This window comes from Ascaphus truei, chromosome 6 (genome assembly GCF_040206685.1).
Source record: "Ascaphus truei isolate aAscTru1 chromosome 6, aAscTru1.hap1, whole genome shotgun sequence".
In the NCBI taxonomy this organism is placed as follows: Eukaryota; Metazoa; Chordata; class Amphibia; order Anura; family Ascaphidae; genus Ascaphus; species Ascaphus truei.
Window position 1 is genome coordinate 67,207,832 of NC_134488.1, and position 18,446 is coordinate 67,226,277.

The window sequence follows — 18,446 nt, forward strand, 5'->3', positions numbered from 1 at the left end:
ACCGTGCACTTCTAAAGAGAGTTGACTAATTCAATATGAAATACACAGACACAAATAATACTGGGTATAATCCAGCAGAGGACAAGCGCGAAGAAACCACTGATGTACCATGCGTCCTTCCAGAAGAAGCGGCAAAAGCAATAAAATCCACGAGGAACGGGAAGGCTCCCGGGGAAGATGGAATCACAACTGAAATCTTGAAAGAAGCCGGGGAAGTAGAGCAAATACTTGCAAAACTCTCTACATGCTGCTTGAACAGGAAAATTTAAGAGCAATGGAGTAATGCCATAGTTATCCTCATCCTCAAGAACTAACAATCAATCCATCTCTTTCCTATCCCTTACAAGACTTTCATGAAGATATTTGCTAATCGGCTACAACAGACCCTGTATTTTGCCCAGTCTAGAGAACAAGTGGGATTTTGCAGTGCATACAACACAATGGACCCCATCAGTGGCGTAGCTAGACATGCACGGCCCCCGGGCAAATAAAATTTCAGGGCCCCATTAATATTCTGATTGTGATATTTTTTTTCTCCCTCCATCCTGTCCCTGATCCTCTCCTCTCTCCCCTTCCTCCTCATATTTCTCTCCTCTCTCCCTCCCAGCATGTCTCTCTCTCCTTTCCCCCCCAGCACATTTTTCTCTCCTTCCCTCACAGAATCTTTATCTCCCCCCCCCCACATCATGTTTCTCCCTCTCCCCCAGCATGTCTCTCTCTCTCCATTATTACTTTCTCTCCTCCACCAACTCTCTTCTTACACTGCTCATATCATTCTCTCTGTTCTCCCCTCATGTATTTATCTTATTTCCCCCTCATGTCTTTTTTCCTCCCTCTTATCTCGCACATGCCATTCTCTTTATTTAATCCCCCATATATTTTCCCCTGCCACCCTCTCTCTAACAACCTGAGGTTTCTTTTCCAAGCATCTTTTTCTCTTTTCCTTCCCCTTCGCCCCCCAATGTCTCTCCTCACTGTCTTTGCCTATGTCTCTCTCTTTGCCTCTCTCTTTTCTCCCCCCATGTCTATTTCTCTCTTCTCCCCCATGTATCTTTGTTGCTCTTTCTTTGCTCTTTGCTCTCTCGCTCTCGTCTTTCTTTTCGCTCTTATGTATTTCTCTCTTCTTTCTTCCCTCATGTCTGTTTTTAACCCTTCCCCTCCCTCTCACCTGTGCCAGCCTGCCTCTCGGGCTGCAGCTCCAGCATGCTGCTCTACTTGAGGTCCCGCCCACCTACAGAGGCTCTGCAGAGGAAGGGATTTCCCCTCGGTGCTGCCCCCTGACCCAAGCCCTGCCCACCTGCAGAGGAAGGGATTGGGGGGGGTTTGCCCGGGCTATAGCTACGCCCCTGGAACCCATCCATATCGTACAAGAAGGGATTTCCTGAAGTAATCTATACGATCTACCACTCCATTTAGGATTTGTAGATTATGAGAGCTTTTGGTTCTGTTTGCATCTCTACGGTCCTAGGTGCAATAAGAAGACAAGATGTTGAAGCATCCATTCATAATATAAAGAACATTTATGAGTATGCCACATCCACCATTAGATTATTTGAAGGTGCAAGCAAGGTAAAGCTCAGAAACGGAGTACGACAAGGAGACATCATGTCACCAAGGATTTTCACAGCAATACTTTAATTTTTCAAGACATTAGATTGGGAAGAAAAAGGAATCTAAATAAACAGTGAATACTTGAGTCGCCTACTATTTGCAGATGACATTGTTATTTTTGCCACAAGTCCAGAAGACATCAAGCAACAAATTGGTGAACTCACTAAAGCAAGTAAGAATGTATACATATCAACAAGATCAAAGTTATGTTTAACAAATGTGTCAAGTCTGAAGATTTAAATAAATGGAATCGAACTAGAAGTCAAAGGCCTGTATACCTTGGCCGACAAATAACAATGGGTGGGAATCTTTTGAATGAAATCAATAGGAGATTGAAGATGGGATGGAGCTCATTTGGGAGAAACAAGACCATATTTCAAGAGAACCTTCCACTAAGAAGAAAGAAGAAAGTTTCCGACCAGTGTATTCTGCCCATGCTCACTTAAGGATGTGAAACTTGGACCCTAAATGTGATGATAATTCAGAAGCTTCAGACAACACGAAGTATGGAGAGATGTATGATTGGTATTACCTGATGAGACCGGAAAAATAATTAATTGGTTTGGCCAGTGTTTGACAAAGATGGTACTCGACTAGATTCCAAGAGCTGAAAAGACCAAAACAACCAAAAGTAAGATGAGACGAAGAAATCAGATCATTTGTTAGAGCAACGTGAAGAATCTTGTAACTGCTTTGCCTGGAAGATCATTGGGGGGGGGGGGGGGGGAGGGGAGGTGTGTGTGTGGTGTGTGTGTGGTGTGTGTGTGGTGTGTGTGTGGTGTGTGTGGTGTGTGTGGTGTGTGTGGTGTGTGTGGTGTGTGTGGTGTGTGTGGTGTGTGTGGTGTGTGTGGTGTGTGTGGTGTGTGTGGTGTGTGTGGTGTGTAGAACCACTGCTTTCTTTCTTACATCACACTGTATCAGTACATGTATATGTCTCTTTTAAAGGAATGGAGGGGGCTCTGGATGCTGTTGTAGCACATGATCGAGATACTCTTGGGAAAAGGCATTTGTCAGTGAAAATATATTTTCTTTTATTAACCCATTTAGCGCAAAAGGGGTCTGATTTACATTATTTTACAATGCATTGTAGGATCCTTCTGTCTCTACCCCCAAAGCTTTTTCCACAGTGCAGGTAGGGGGTAAAACTGCTGTGTAAAAATTGCCCTCACCTGATGTTCCTTTCTCCCCTTTAGGCCGGCCATACCGGGGGAAGCCCAGTGACATGTGGGCCCTGGGGGTGGTGCTCTTCACCATGCTGTATGGCCAGTTCCCCTTCTACGACAGCATACCTCAGGAGCTCTTCCGCAAGATCAAAGCTGCCGAGTACTCCATCCCAGAGTAAGTACCCTGCCCTCCTACCCAGGGATGTGCCACACCAAGCCTGAGATGGCAACGTCTCCCCCTACACTGCAGCAATGGCATTTTGCTTGGGCCAATGTTATACTTTGCAGAGCTACACAGAGGAAATAGAGTAGCTGATATTATGAAGTGAACTGATCTGGGTCAATTTAAATGATCTTCAATCACTGGAATTCTTTTAACTCCTGTTTCCAAGGTTATATAAAAAAGGGGGAGAGAAATACACACAGTGCAACATAGTAATGATGACAATAGATTAATTAAAGATACATATATATATATATATATATATATCACTCACATTTGCTGTGAGCAATATAAGCTTTATGGTTATTAGGAGTGACCACCTCAGATGATGATTAGATGATGTCCGCCAGGAACGTGGGAAGGAGAATCCCATGACATGAAAAATAGAAGACACAGGAAATAGTGCAGATTGCATTATGACAAAATCTATATATTTTTAAAAAGTAATAAACTCACAAACATAAGTTGGGTGCGAGCATTGGGACCACCCTGGGTCAGATAGTGAGTCTAGCACTCCCTCCTTCTCTGGGGAGCCACCCGTGGTGGCCGTCCACAATGGCGTTTGCAGGGAAGTACTCAATCCTTTGCAGATACTTCCTCACAGTGCACCAGAAACTCAGCAGTCCTTCTTTAGTCTGTGAAGGGTGAACTTCACTATCTGACCCAGGGTGGTCCCAATGCTCGCACCCAACCTATGTTTGTGAGTTTATTACTTTTTAAAAAATATACAGATTTTATCGATGTCAATCTGCACTATTTCCTGTGTCCTCTATTTTTCATGTGATGGGATTCTCCCCAAGTTCCTGACGGACATCATCTAATCGTCATCTGAGGTGGTCACTCCTAATAACCACAAGGCTTTTATTGCTCACAGCAAATGTGAGTGAAATAGATATCTATCTTTAATTAATCTATTGTCATCATACTCTGTTGCGCTATTCTTGCTTGGGAATTGGTGATAACAGATGAGTCTTTTGGCTCCAGGGGAAGCTGTTTTAGTTAATATTATTATTTACAAGAATCCCAAGCAGGAGGGATAGCTGCCGTTCAAGCTGCCATTTTTTTGGGGGGGGATATATATTTTTTCCCCATTCAATATGTGCATCAATACAATCTGCACACTGACAAGTGATTAGCTAAGCTGCAGATCGATTCGTTCTCCTGTAATCGATCGCTTGCTCCGGGTTATTACATTCAGTTCTTGCACAGCATTTTGGGCAATGTAGTTCCTAGAATATGATTGACTGGGCAGTTACTAGATACAATTGGTGCACTGCTAGAGAGAGGGCGGGGCTCAAGAGCCAGAGCCTATCAGAAGGGGAAGGGGCTGTCACTTTGGAAATGCTTCCTAATTTAGTAACATAAAAAATGTCCTTAACTTTTTTTTTTTTGACTGCTACAAGTATTTTCTCATAGCACAGAACTGATTTATTAGAAGAAAAAACACACAAGTAAGATATTTCTTCAACTGCAGCTTTAACATTCCTTAGGCACTAATTTATTAGGCAGTTTATTTTTCTTGTAGACATACAGGAAACTACCTATTTAAAATTCCTATTGACATGGGGTATTTTTTGCCTTGCAGGCCTGTGTCCCGTCAGGAGATAATTACTTAATCCCAAACTCTGTTGTAACCCTCTAACACTGCGTTTCTTATCCCCGAAGAGATGGGCGGGTATCGGAAAACACCGTGTGTCTGATCCGAAAACTGCTTGTCCTGGATCCCCAGCAACGCCTGACTGCATCAGAAGTCCTAGAGTCACTCGGCGGAATTATCTCCTCGTGGTGCGTCAACCGTTACCTCCCTGTAACCCCACAAGGGCTGTGTACTGGTCTGGCTGTATAAACAGTAGCAGTGAATTAGTTTTAAGAAGGGACACCCGTTTACATTTTAAATCTTTATTTTTGTTTTTGTTTTTCGCTACAATGTGTGTGCCATTTGATCTGTTGTCTTGTTTGCAAAGCTTCGCGCTCTCGCTCGTTCCACCCAAGCTTTACCTTTAAACTCTGTGGCCTAGTTATGTTGTCCCAAACTTGTATTCCTTCCCACCTCTACACAGACTGTTTAACCCACTATTAAATGTGAAGCACGGCAGATTTGAGTGTATTTGCTTTGTCTGCAGGCAATCCATGTCATTGCTGAGTGGCCCGCTGCAAGTTGTGCCTGACATCGATCATGTGACCAGCCCGGAGAACTCCCAAGAGGTACAGGGGAGATGGGAATTAAAGGGGTCAGAGAATGTCTTAACTCAAACTGACCAGGAGGGCAAAGTGCTCTTTATTTGGAGATAGCTGGAATCTGAATAGGTTGGTCTAGTAAGGGTATTAATGAGACGTGTACTGGACATAAGGGTGTGCGAAGCAGAAGAGAAAAGGGGTCCTCGTCTTGGCAGGTTTCTAATATATATGTCTCCCGCCCCCTCAGCCCAAGGTCACGGAGGAATCCTCTCAGTACGAGTTTGAGAATTACATGCGGCAGCAGCTCCTGCTGGCGGAAGAGAAGAACACCATCCACGAAGCCAAAAGTTTCCTGCAGAAACGCCACTTTGGAACCTTCCCCCCGGTCAGGAGGCTGGGGTACGACGCGCAACCCATGAGCCCCTTGGACGTTGCCATTCTGGCCCAGCGTTACCTACGAAAATGACACCCTCCCCACTAAGAGACACACCTCTTCCTAATACTCACGAACGCATTGCGTTTCTGGCAGCTGCATCTTCATTAGTAAAACTCGCGCCTCTGGCTGCAAGGCGGGGATAACCCGGTGCTAGATTTCTCCATCCCCCACGCCACTACCTTGCCCCCCTCTCCCTCCTTGACGAATAACTTTGCACACAAGATTCCCCCCCCCCCCCCCCCTCTCGACTCCTCTTGCTCTGTTCTACCCTTTGATCCTAAAGCAATAGACTTCCAGCACAAGAAGAAAAAAATAATGTAGCAATTTTTTTTTTAAAGACTTGGAGGAATCGCATACTGTTTAATTTTTTTTTTTTTTTAATTTTGCAAGGCAGAAGAAATGATGGATGCCTTGGGTTGATTGTGGGCAGAGCTGCATAGCATTGCTGTGCATAAAACAGACTGACATTGCTCTGCAGCGCAGCGCTGGTCCCACCTGCATTCAGGAAAAGGAGACCTTTTCTGCTGTCTTTTTTTCTTCTCCCGCAGAGGACCGAGAAAGACATCGCCTTTCACAATCAGCTTATGTTTTTTTTGTTTTTCATTATATAGACTTTAAATCTACCTCTCTCTTTTTAGAAATGAGTTCCACCAAGAAAGCATTAGAAGGAATTGGATAGGGATCATATATTTCTTTATTTGCTATATTTGTGCAGAAATGTTGTGTTCATAGACTGAATAAGCTATGTTATAACAATCAGGCTTATAACACCCCATAACCTAGCTCCCTGTGATCTTACAATTTTATTTTGTTCTGTTGTATTGGCTGCATATTTATTAGTATGTATGGGTCTTTCATTTTAATTTTTTTTTGTCCCCCCCCCCTCCCTCCAAATTATCCTTTCGCTTTTATAATTTTTTTATATATCTATCAGTTGAGGCAGTGGCTCCTTTTTTTTGCTGCTCTGTAGCTGAAAAAGACCAATCTTTGGGCCCATGAAACACAGGGGTTAAATGGTTATGTAGAAGGGGAATCCAGTGTGTCGGCAGTGTATCTTCCACATGTTTCTGTTTCCTACTGTTTACTAAACTGCACTAAACCTTAATACTCAAGTGAATGGGACCTAACTGTGCCAAGTAAATCGGGGCCTGTATGTGCAAATGTTCTCCCTCTCTCCCTGGCCCTTATTCAATATGCTGTGAACAGTACAAAAATAGATCAAAATAACAGCCGCTCTAAAAAATGAAAAAATAGGGAACTCACCAGCAAAGGAAAATTAAAACCGATTTATTAGGAGTACATAAAAAAAAAACCACATGAACAAACAGTGGACGGATTCTCTCCCACGCGTTTCACGTCCCCTGTGGCGAATCTATTTCCCTAAAGTAGCTTTTTGTACCATTAACTGGAATGGAGATCAACTCTTCTCCAGTTCTGGGAAGTGGCTCCACAGCATATTGAATAGGGGTCTTTGTCTTTCTGTCTCTATATCCAAAAATCTCAAAAGATTTTTGATGTCTCTTCAGCACTGGATGGTTTAACCCCATAGCTGCCAGTAGGACCTGCAGTGCATGCGTGCGCTCTGGCAAAGCAATCTTGCATTAACCCCTTTCACAGCCAGAGTGGCCTGCAGCAGCAAGTTGCTCAGCGAAGTTTAAAGGACAGTGGTTAATTGGCCCCAGTTCCGCTGTAGGGTGGCTGAGCTGGACCCTAGTGCTGCGGGAGAAGAACAGAGCACCCCCAAATTGAGCCCACTCTGATGCCTTGTTCTTGCCACATCCTGTTCTTACTCCAACAGCTCTACAAGGGCCCCCCTCTCCACCCTTAGCCTGTGTGTGCCCCTGATTTCTCTGGGGATAGGCTGTGCTGGTCATGGTTTTGCAGCTCTCTGCCTCTGCACAGGTCGGTGTAGACACCTTGAGAGGGCAGATGGAAAACCAGTACTTTCCCAGCTCCTCTCGGCATCAAGAAGATCTCGTAACTAAAGCTGTGAACACCGGTGTGACTCCATCTGTATCATATAGATTATACATTCAATTTATTGATTTAAGTCTGACATTTCATATGGGAAGGGCATATTTTTTATTATTCGAATACTACATTTCCTTTTAATTGTGTGTGGGTTTCCCCCCCCCCTCTATGGTGCTTTTTGCAAATCTGTGCTGTCCCCAGATGGACTTTATAAGGCATTTAATTCCTCCCAACCCCCAATTTTGCAGGCGCACCCATTGTGACCTTAACTAAAGATCTGCGAACATTCACCCAACTATTTTTTAATGGTCATATGACTAATGTGTATTACCTTGGTCATGTGACCTAGTTTAAAATCCGGTGAACCAAATTTAGTACAATTGCCATTTTTGTCAAATTTCTGTAAATAAGTAGAACTTTCCAAAAATTTGCAAACTTGAGTCCTGGACTATTCACTCGTCTCTAGATTTTAACATTTCTTGGAGATAAAAAAGTTTTTTATGTTGTGGGACGTTCTGGTGTACAAGGCAGACGCATCGTATAATAATATGAGTATCTTTCTACACATTGGGGTTTTTTTATTTGTTTTTTTTTTTCATGTGATTGCTTTCTTTGTTTTGGGGTGAGATAGACAGGGCAATAAGGTCATTCAGAAAGCCCCAAGGGTATTTCTCTCCGCCCCCCCCCCCATGTTCTTGTTGAAGTACATATATCATCTTCAAAGTGCTCTACAGCTGTGTAATTAATTCGTGGTCATTTTCAAGAATATTTTCCAAAGCAATAAGGCACATTTTTAAAACCAAGGCATTGTTTTGTTTTTTTCCATCTGGGTACTGTCAAAATTCTTGCATTACTACTGCAGTAAAAATTGATATGAATTTGTACTTGCCTATTAATACCTTTTGCTTCAAGAACAGCCCACAACGCAGAAGGATATAGGTATGTGTTTTTTTTTTTTTGGTCTGGCCTGGCTGAGTCACTCCCCATTAGATTAAAGGAACCGCTTGTCTCTGCCAATTTCATTTTGTATGTTGGGTGCGAAATGTAACCTTTTCCTGCTAGATATTTGAAGAATATTGTACTTTTATAGTTTTTTTTTTTTAAAATACTTTGAAACATTAGGCAGAGAAAGTATCATTTAATGTAGTGGAAAAGCCATTCATACTTTTTATCACTTAAACATTCAAGTAGATGTAGTTACCTGTATAAAAAGTTTTATTGGCTTTAAAACAAAATGATTTATTTTATAACCGTTCGTGGCCGCATTAAACAAATTAACTGCACTGGCAAAAGTGGTTCCATTAATTTACAGATCTGTTTCAAACCAGAAACTGTTCTGTTTATCGGGCTGTGCAAAATAACCAGAGTTTCCCCCTTTGTTAAATTTAAGCCTTTTAAAGCAGCAATCCAGTTACTTTTCAGTGTTTATTTGTTTAATAAATTTGAACTGGGATGTCTCCTGGATCTGAAGCGTTGTATTTTCAGCTCTGGTGATCCCTTCCCCCCCCCCCCCTGCTATTCCAGAGACACTTACCGGTTTAGTTGCCTGTTTTACTTGCTGAAAACAAACTGTTGTCCAATAGAAAGCCTGATGACATTGCAGCTTCTGTTTGCCCACAGGATCTGTGACATTTGGTGACCATTTTGATTTTCCTATAAGGTGGTGGGGGGGGGGGGGGGGGGGGGGGGGAGGCTAGGAAACCAGCAACTATCTTGTGTTTTGGGAACCCTGGGGGGTTCCTGGAGCTAAAAATAGCACATTCAGCTTCAGAAGACCCACGTTTCAAATTCTGTTAGACAATAAATAAAAGGTATTGCTGCTTTCATGGTTTTACTGTTGTCCTATCAAAGAAATTGGTTTGCATTAAACGACAATTTTTTTATTTTTTATTTTTTTTAAAGAGCCCTTTTTGCTTTGAAATATTTGCAAATGTGTGTCCATCCTTAACCTCTCTGCTGCCAGCGGCCAGACACATTGCTATACGATCAAAGGCATTAATCTCTTGTTCTCACAAAGATTACAAGTGCATCGATTTTGAGAAACACCGCTTTCAATTTTCCTTCTGCAAATGATCATGTTGTAATTTTCCTCTACGTTGTGCCTGTTTAATTTCATGATCTCATGCTCTCTAGCCCCCTCATAAGGTTTTCTAGGTGTGTATTTTGGATTATAGGGTCTGTGTGTTTTCAGGTTGGCACTGGGAATGGTATAAACAGACCTGCATTAATCTACAATACCTCAAAACCAGAGAACACCTTCAGAAATACACGCCTCTGGCTTTCAGTGGCCAAACAAATGGAAGTGTTGATGGTACAATTTTTTAATTTTTTTTTATTTTGACGCCCAAGCAAGTTATTTTTTTTGTTTATGAAAATATGATCAGTTGTAAAAATGCAATTGATTTATTAAGCACTCTTCCTTTGCAGGCACCTCTGGCAGCACAGGGGTTAAAATTGGGAATGCAGGGCTTTGCCACAATGTTTCAAAAAAAATTGAGAGCACAGTACTACTGCTTTTTAACAGTTTGCTTCCCCCCCGCCCACTCCCCCCAAATAAACACACTTCATTTTTATGTTTCTCAGCAGTAATGTCTTTGCTCAAGAAAAACATCAGATTTATATATGTGAAAAATCCGGTCTTTATTTACAAAAAAAAAAATTTACCCCCAAAAAACTTATTTCTATGATTCTATTGGTGTGACCCTCACATCTTTTAAAGTTCCCAAAAAGATCATTGGAAGCTGCAAAGAGATCTTTAATTATAAAAGGTTACATTTCCACCTGTATTTACAATCCTGTTTAATTGTTGGGACAGGGTTTTGTAAATTCATATTTTTTCCAAAGCTTTTCAACACTTTGGTTTAAACCATTCTTCAGCCATACACACCATCAGTAGCTTTTCCCGACATGTTAATCTGCCGCAGCCTTATCCCAAACACATTTGTATTGTCCACTTGGTAAATTCCCCAGTACCAGAGCAATGATGGCTGGGAGCCCCATCTCATTTGAATTTGAGAGAGGGCTAGAGCCTATCACCCTTTAGTGCAGATGTAGCTAACTCCAGTCCTTGGGCTACCAACAGGAAAGGTTTTCAGGATTTTCTTGCTTCAGCACAGGTGGGTCAGTTATAACTATCACCTGTGATGAAGCAGGCATATCCTGAAAACCTATTGGTAGCTCTTGAGGACTGGCATATGCTACCCCTACTTCAGTTCATATGAGACTGCGAGTGCTCATGGAGTTATTTGTACGTGGTACTTACCTGTGCGTAAATGGCAATTACTTGATCTTAATAGCTATATTTATTCAGTCCTCATAGGAATTCTGCAAATAATGCAGACATTATAAACGGCCGCTGCCTACGGCACAAGATCACTACAGAATTGTAAAAAATTGCAGCATTATTGGATCATTGGAATAAAATATGGATTGTAAACCTCTGTTGTTCATTTTCAGGAGATGGCCATTAATGCATTGTTTTTAAAAACCACCTCCTTTAATGACAAAGGTTGCACTGGTTTAAAAAAATAGAACAGAAAGTAGTGGCACTGTTTCTCTTAAACAAATTCTAAACCTGTTGAACATTGGAGCAAAGCTTTATTTTATTTTGGTAAAGTTCATCTGTTCATTTTGAGGGAAATAGTCTTGCTCATTAAATTCCCTTCTTTCAAAAGTGAAGTGGAATTTTATATTTGTAAATGCAAAACTAGTGGTACCATCAGCCTGTCACCACTGGTTAAAGTGCTCAGTAAAGCAATATTCAACTGTCTTTATTTTTTCTTTTATATATTCATATTTTGCTTTTTATACATAAAACTGGAATAAGGAAGAGCAGCAGCCCGTGCCCAGGACTGCTCCAATGCAGTGGTGTGATCGTCTTTACCTACGTCTCTCGCTATAGAAACTCAAGCCCGGATACTTGTATAAAGAGGAAAGCGCTTTGTATGAAAGACATTATTTTTGTACTACTTGTGAACTATTCCTGCATGTCAGCAATAAAAGTTTTGTAATGTAAATTGTGTCAGCGCTTCTTCTGTAATGCTATTATGTGGAGCTTTGCAACGCGTTGTAGGTAACACTTATAGTGAAGGGTTGGAAATACAGATGACTAATTTTGGTGGCAACCAAGCTATTGTACGGGATGAAGAAACACAGCACCACACGGGCAGATGCCAATAAAGTGTATATTAAACTAAACTTTGTCCTCGCAAGGATCAAAACCTTTAGGATCAAAACCTTTGAAGTGAAACTTCTTTGCTGGCGCCTGCAGGGCTTTCATGGGGAAAAATCCTTGCATTGTAATGAAAAACTGTAACACAAGTGACATCACAGTAGTAATAGGCGCCTGTCGCGCTCGTGCATGCACAAGAAACCACTGGGAGGGAAAAGGCAGTATTGTGTTTGTGTGTAATTTGTGGCTGGCTGGGAGTGAGGGAGTGAAACTGGAGGTGTGATAGAGGGGGTGCTCGCAAGGCTGCTGACATGGGGGAGGGAAGGGGCCTGGTGGAAACTCTAGTCCTGGGCCGCTGGAAAACCTGTCGGTGGCCCTGGCTGGCCCCTCTAGCAGCAAAGGGGTTAAAATGCAGCCTCCATGTTAAATGTATGTATATGTTTGAGTCATGTACAGTTTGTGTACTATGTGTGATGTATATTCAGCTAAACAACAATTAGAGTAGTTACAATGTATCCTTTGTAAAAAAATAAAAATGAAACAAATCTGCAGCATATGAAGATTCCCTGCTAATCTCTCTTGCTGGTGCTAATGCTGGTTGTAGACGAGAAAGATGTACTCAATTCCATGGGGTATACGGCCACGGGTGCTCGGATAACACCAGCGAGGTGAGGTACAGCAAACTTACGGATGAAAAAGGAAACTGCACTCCAGTGGACTTCCAAAAACATATTTAAATGGTGATCGAGTACAAGGTTGGACCTTTTGTCCTTGTACTCGATCACCTTTTAAATATATTTTTTGCAAGTCCACTGGAGTGCGGTTTTACTTTTTTCATCCGTGAGTTTGTGCTTCTGTTGGAACATCTCAACAGCCATCCTGTTCTCTTTTTGTGATGCAGAAAAGGATTCTATGCCATTAAAAGCGTGACCTTAAAGGATTAGTGAGGAATCTCTGTACACTGCAGTCGCTTCCATTAGTGAGCAGTGATAATTTCCTAAACATTTTTACACCTGTAGAATTTAAGGTGGCCACTGGAGGGCAGCAGTGGCCTAATGTTATATTTAAATAAAAATATCACTTGTGAGCACATTCATGTCTTAGGCCGCGCTTATAGTGACGGCGACGCGACTGAAGTCGCCCGTTGCCGTCGCCATTTGCAAAACTTGTGTTTGTGTTTTGGGCGCAGCCAGCGACGTCATGAAAGTGGAGGCTAGAGGGACGGAGAAGCTCCCGATTGGCCGCAAGGGGAGACAGTCGCCGAAAAAAATAATCAAATAACTGATTACCAGATTTCTGGTAGCGCTGTCGCTGACGGCGACAATGCATTTGTTTTGCCGTGATGGCGATAGTGCCAGCGACGGGCGTGCGCTTATAGTAAGCGCGGTGCGACGGCTTGGTCGCGATCGCTGGAAGTAATCTCAATTTGATTTTTCCAGCGACCGTAGCCTGATGTCGCGGTCGCCGGCACTAATAAGCGTGGCCTTAGACAGGTCTGCAACCCTTCTTATCACCAATATCACCTAGACAGGGGTGCGCAAACTTCTTGAGCTGCGCCCCCCTGCCTGGGAGCTGTAGTGTTTGCGCCCCCCCTCTCCCAATGACTCGGTGTCAAATGACGTTGCGGGTCATGATGTCACATGATCCCGCCGCGTTATTTGGCGCTGCATTGGCGAAGACCTGCAGAGAGCAGGTAAGTGAGTTACAGAGATCTCACGCCTCCCCCGGCATTGAATTTAAATGCCATTGTGATGAGCGCGGGGCCTCTGTAACCACCGCGCCCCCCCTAGTTTGCGCACTGCTGACCTAGCATACAGTGCGTCCACTGCAGCAAGGGATTCTGGGAAATACACATACACTCACACACATACACAACTATTTGAACGGTGCACGTTCTCGCCCCCTCCTCTCGTTCTCTCTCCCCCTTCTCCCGCTCTCCCCCTCCTGCCACTCTCCCCATTCTCCTGCTCTTCCTCCCATCCCTTCTCTCGTTCTTCCACTTCTACCACCCCTCTTCCCCTCCCAGTCTCCCTTCCCTGACTTCCCGCTCTCTCCTCTCCCGTCTCCATTTCTCTCCCTCTTCTCCCACGCTTCCTCCTCCCCCCCCTTCTGCCACACTCCCCCCTTTTCTCCCTCTTCCCCTTTTCTCCCTTCCCATTCCTCCCCGCCCCCCCCCCCCCCCAGACACTGGCATAGAACATATTTGCAGCCACTGGAAATGTTCAGTAAATTGCAAAGTTGTTGCTCAAAAAGATATCCCATATTAAATTGTGAAAGAAACCCGTAGCCTTTCACAAGGTCAGATTGAAATAGAGAAACTAGATAACATGATGCTCAAAAGTTATTTTTGGACCTAAGTGAAAAGTCATTTTTCTTCTCTAAAAAACAAAAAAAACAAATCTCCCCCATTTTGGCTCACTGGTGCTGGGATATTTTTGGGAAGAAAGGAAATGCCTTGAATTCCTCAGCAACCCCCCCCCCCCCCCCCAGATGGGAAAGGGACCCAGGGCAGCAAAACTCTGAGATTATAATGAGGAACAGTCCCAGTGCAGCCAGGTCAGGGGTACAAGCCTCAAACTGCTTCCAGAAAAAGGAGAGGGAGACACATTCATATTTAACCCTCAACATTCTGTAGTCTTCATTATAACACCTTTTATACTAAGGGAACACTTAACATGATGTGGACATCAGCAATTTATTTAATTTGATCTTTTTATTAAAGAAAAAGGTGTGCTATCCTTGAATGGCTGTGCAAAGTTTCCCAGGCCCCCTCCTGGCAGCGAAAAGGGTTAAACTCTACCAGCCCTGAGGGACCGTCACAGGCGGCTACAGACCTTGTGATAAGTTACACATTGACTAAACCAGGTTTGCTTAAACAGTCCAAAAAGAGGTACCAGGCTCTTTGCCTCTGAAGTTTAGCTCTGTATTTGCCCATGTTCATATTTTCAAAGTTCCCTTTAGAGCAATAAGGCACTAACTTACCAATAGGATCAGCTGTATATTAATTGGCATCATGTTTCTGAGTGCCTTGCTGCTATGCAATACTTTGCTGACGGTTGAAAAGCTCCTTCAGGGATCCAGTTACTGTACATTGTATACACACTGTTATTAAAGTTCTTCATTAATGAATGGCATTACTGACTTTCAATGGCATTGAAGTTTGTATAGACAGACTATAGTGGCAGCTGATGTGTGTAAGAGGGTGAGCCTATTGCAGTCTGTAGGGGCAGCGGATATGTGCAAGGTGGTCCTATTAAAGTCCATAGGGGCACCAGATGGGTGTAGGAGGGGGATCCCATTAAATGAATATCAGCTGTATTCAGTGCTGATGTGGATTCAGTTATTGCCTGCAGATGACTCCTCTTAACCACTTCACTGCCAGAGAGGCTTGTGATATATTCCAAAGCAGAGTGTGCGCCCACTCCAGCAGCACAGGGTGAATGAGCCAGCTCTGGTTGGGAGGATTGTTATGTTAAAGCTGCTTGTTTCTTTACCTGAGCCGGGAGATGAGGCTGCGACCTTCTGCTTGTGACCCCCTCGGCCATACAGTATTTGTCATTTTTGTTAAAGAAACGACCACAAATTTAGTCTATTTTGCCGGCAACCAGGGGGTCCCCGCAGGTTTGGGGACCATGGATAAGCCCACAATGCCTCCCCCTGGTTCAGTTAAGGTGAATGAGAAAAAAAATTGGAGGGGGGTGTTTGCTCATTTTAACCCTTTTGTCTCATCTTCTGGCTTTCTATTGGAAAGATCCACAGGAGCGCAGAACCCGTTCTCCCGTACAAGATGCACAAACAATCCGTAACATCGCTACTATGCCACTGTCACGGGGCCAGACAGGGTTAATATTCCAGCACACTCCGTATGTTCACATTAAATTGTACAGAATGAACAACAAAATATCACTTAGATTGCACTTTTTTTTTTTTAATGTGTGTTTGTTTTTTTTTTTTACATTTTATTTGTATTATAATTCCTGATGTTGTATTGTGCAGTCGAAGACTGAGCCACCTGTGCTGAAGCTGGGATATCCTGAAAACCTGACCTGTTGGTGGCCATTGAGGACAGGAGTTGGCCATCCCTGAGATACACAGTCTTGGCAGTCAGTACATGTGCAATGTTCGTAGCTGTGATACGATGTGTGTTACAAGTAGATATAGATTGTGCGTTTGTATCACACAGAGTTAATATCCCCCCCTCCGCATTCTGCTGCTCTCAGCAGTTCCCATGCCAGGGGATTCCAGACTGCGCAGAACTAGAACTAGAGGTCAGGCCGCTTTGGACACAGGGTTTGGAGTATGTTAAGTAAACACTTTTTTTTCTGTCATCAAAAAGTATTCTCCCCCCCCCCCCATTGTTTATTTAAAATCTGATAATCTGCTCCAGGCTCAGAACCAAAAGCCTAACCTCAACATAATGAGATGTCCCGCATTAATCACGGAGCAGCAGAGAGTGTGAATGCAACGCACAGCGCAGTACAAAGAGCGAGTGCAATGATGCACTTAGATTGTAAGCTCTTCTGAGCAGGGACTCCTTTTCCTAATCTTTACATTTATGTCTGAAGCGCGTATTCCCATTAATTCTCCTATTATTTTGTAATGTGTATTACTGTTGTGAAGCACTGTGTGTATGAGTGGCGCTATACAAATAGATATACATACAATGTACGCAGAGCCGGATTGAAATATAGCCAGGGGAGAGCGCAGGGCCACTTACCTGCTCCGGCATTATCTCATGTCGGCGACATCGCGGCGCCATATGATGTATCGTGTCATGTTGCCATGGCAATGTGATGCTGCGACATCGCAGAGATGTGGCGATGCTGGATAAGCCCCATGGACGGTAAGAGGCAGTTACAGAGACCCAGTCCTCTCCCCCAGAAATCCGTTTAAGTGTTGTTGGGAAGAGCGCGAGACCAATGTAAGTGCGGGACTCGGTTCGATGGCACCGCCATCAATGCGATCCTACAGAGTTTGCGGATGGAAGGCGCGCAGCAGCAGAGTGAGCGGGCACAAGGCACGCAGCAGCAGAGTGAGCGGGCACAAGGCACGCAGCAGCAGAGTGAGCGGGCACAAGGCACGCAGCAGCAGAGTGAGCGGGCACAAGGCACGCAGCAGCAGAGTGAGCAGGCACAAGGCATGCATGCAGCAGAGTGAGCGGGCACAAGGCACGCAGCAGCAGAGTGAGCGGGCACAAGGCACGCAGCAGCAGAGTGAGCGGGGGCACAAGGCACGCAGCAGCAGAGTGAGCGGGCACAAGGCACGCAGCAGCAGAGTGAGCGGGCACAAGGCACGCAGCAGCAGAGTGAGCGGGCACAAGGCACGCAGCAGCAGAGTGAGCGGGCACAAGGCACGCAGCAGCAGAGTGAGCGGGGGCACAAGGCACGCAGCAGCAGAGTGAGCGGGCACAAGGCACGCATGCAGCAGAGTGAGCAGGCACAAGGCACGCAGCAGCAGAGTGAGCGGGCACAAGGCACGCAGCAGCAGAGTGAGCGGGCGCAAGGCATGCATGCAGCAGAGTGAGCGGGCACAAGGCGCGCAGCAGCAGAGTGAGCGGGCGCAAGGCATGCATGCAGCAGAGTGAGCGGGTGCAAGGCGCGCAGCAGCAGAGTGAGCGGGCACAAGGCACGCAGCAGCAGAGTGAGCGGGCACAAGGCACGCAGCAGCAGAGTGAGCGGGCACAAGGCACGCAGCAGCAGAGTGAGCGGGCGCAAGGCATGCATGCAGCAGAGTGAGCGGGCACAAGGCGCGCAGCAGCAGAGTGAGCGGGCGCAAGGCATGCATGCAGCAGAGTGAGCGGGCACAAGGCGCGCAGCAGCAGAGTGAGCGGGTGCAAGGCGCGCAGCAGCAGAGTGAGCGGGCGCAAGGCACGCAGCAGCAGAGTGAGCGGGCACAAGGCACGCAGCAGCAGAGTGAGCGGGCACAAGGCACGCATGCAGCAGAGTGAGCAGGCACAAGGCACGCAGCAGCAGAGTGAGCGGGCGCAAGGCATGCATGCAGCAGAGTGAGCGGGGGCACAAGGCACGCAGCAGCAGAGTGAGCGGGCACAAGGCACGCAGCAGCAGAGTGAGCGGGCGCAAGGCACGCAGCAGCAGAGTGAGCGGGTGCAAGGCGCGCAGCAGCAGAGTGAGCGGGTGCAAGGCGCGCAGCAGCAGAGTGAGCGGGCACAAGGCACGCAGCAGCAGAGTGAGCGGGCACAAGGCACGCAGCAGCAGAGTGAGCGGGCGCAAGGCATGCATGCAGCAGAGTGAGCGGGCACAAGGCACGCAGCAGCAGAGTGATCGGGCACAAGGCACGCAGCAGCAGAGTGAGCGGGCACAAGGCACGCAGCAGCACAGTGAGCGGGCACAAGGCACGCAGCAGCAGAGTGAGCGGGCACAAGGCACGCAGCAGCAGAGTGAGCGGGCACAAGGCACGCAGCAGCAGAGTGAGCGGGCACAAGGCACGCAGCAGCAGAGTGAGCGGGCGCAAGGCACGCAGCAGCAGAGTGAGCGGGTGCAAGGCACGCAGCAGCAGAGTGAGCGGGCACAATGCACGCAGCAGCAGAGTGAGCAGGCACAAGGCACGCAGCAGCAGAGTGAGCGGGCACAAGGCACGCAGCAGCAGAGTGAGCGGGCACAAGGCACGCAGCAGCAGAGTGAGCGGGCGCAAGGCATGCATGCAGCAGAGTGAGCGGGCACAAGGCGCGCAGCA

General features: G+C 45.5%; 1 protein-coding gene across 3 annotated transcripts in view; it reads left to right on the forward strand.

The window, feature by feature from the left end:
• The window catches only part of STK40 (serine/threonine kinase 40), a 33,712-nt gene extending 25,246 nt beyond the window's left edge, over positions 1–8,466 (forward strand). For all 3 annotated transcript variants that reach the window (XM_075604724.1, XM_075604725.1, XM_075604726.1), the window contains exons 8-11: positions 2,805–2,949; positions 4,663–4,782; positions 5,121–5,202; positions 5,423–8,466. In XM_075604724.1, the coding sequence (XP_075460839.1) occupies positions 2,805–2,949; positions 4,663–4,782; positions 5,121–5,202; positions 5,423–5,641 (566 nt within the window). In that variant the 3' untranslated portion in view covers positions 5,642–8,466. The remainder of the gene's footprint in view (positions 1–2,804; positions 2,950–4,662; positions 4,783–5,120; positions 5,203–5,422) is intronic.
• Positions 8,467–18,446: the final 9,980 nt, after the last annotated feature.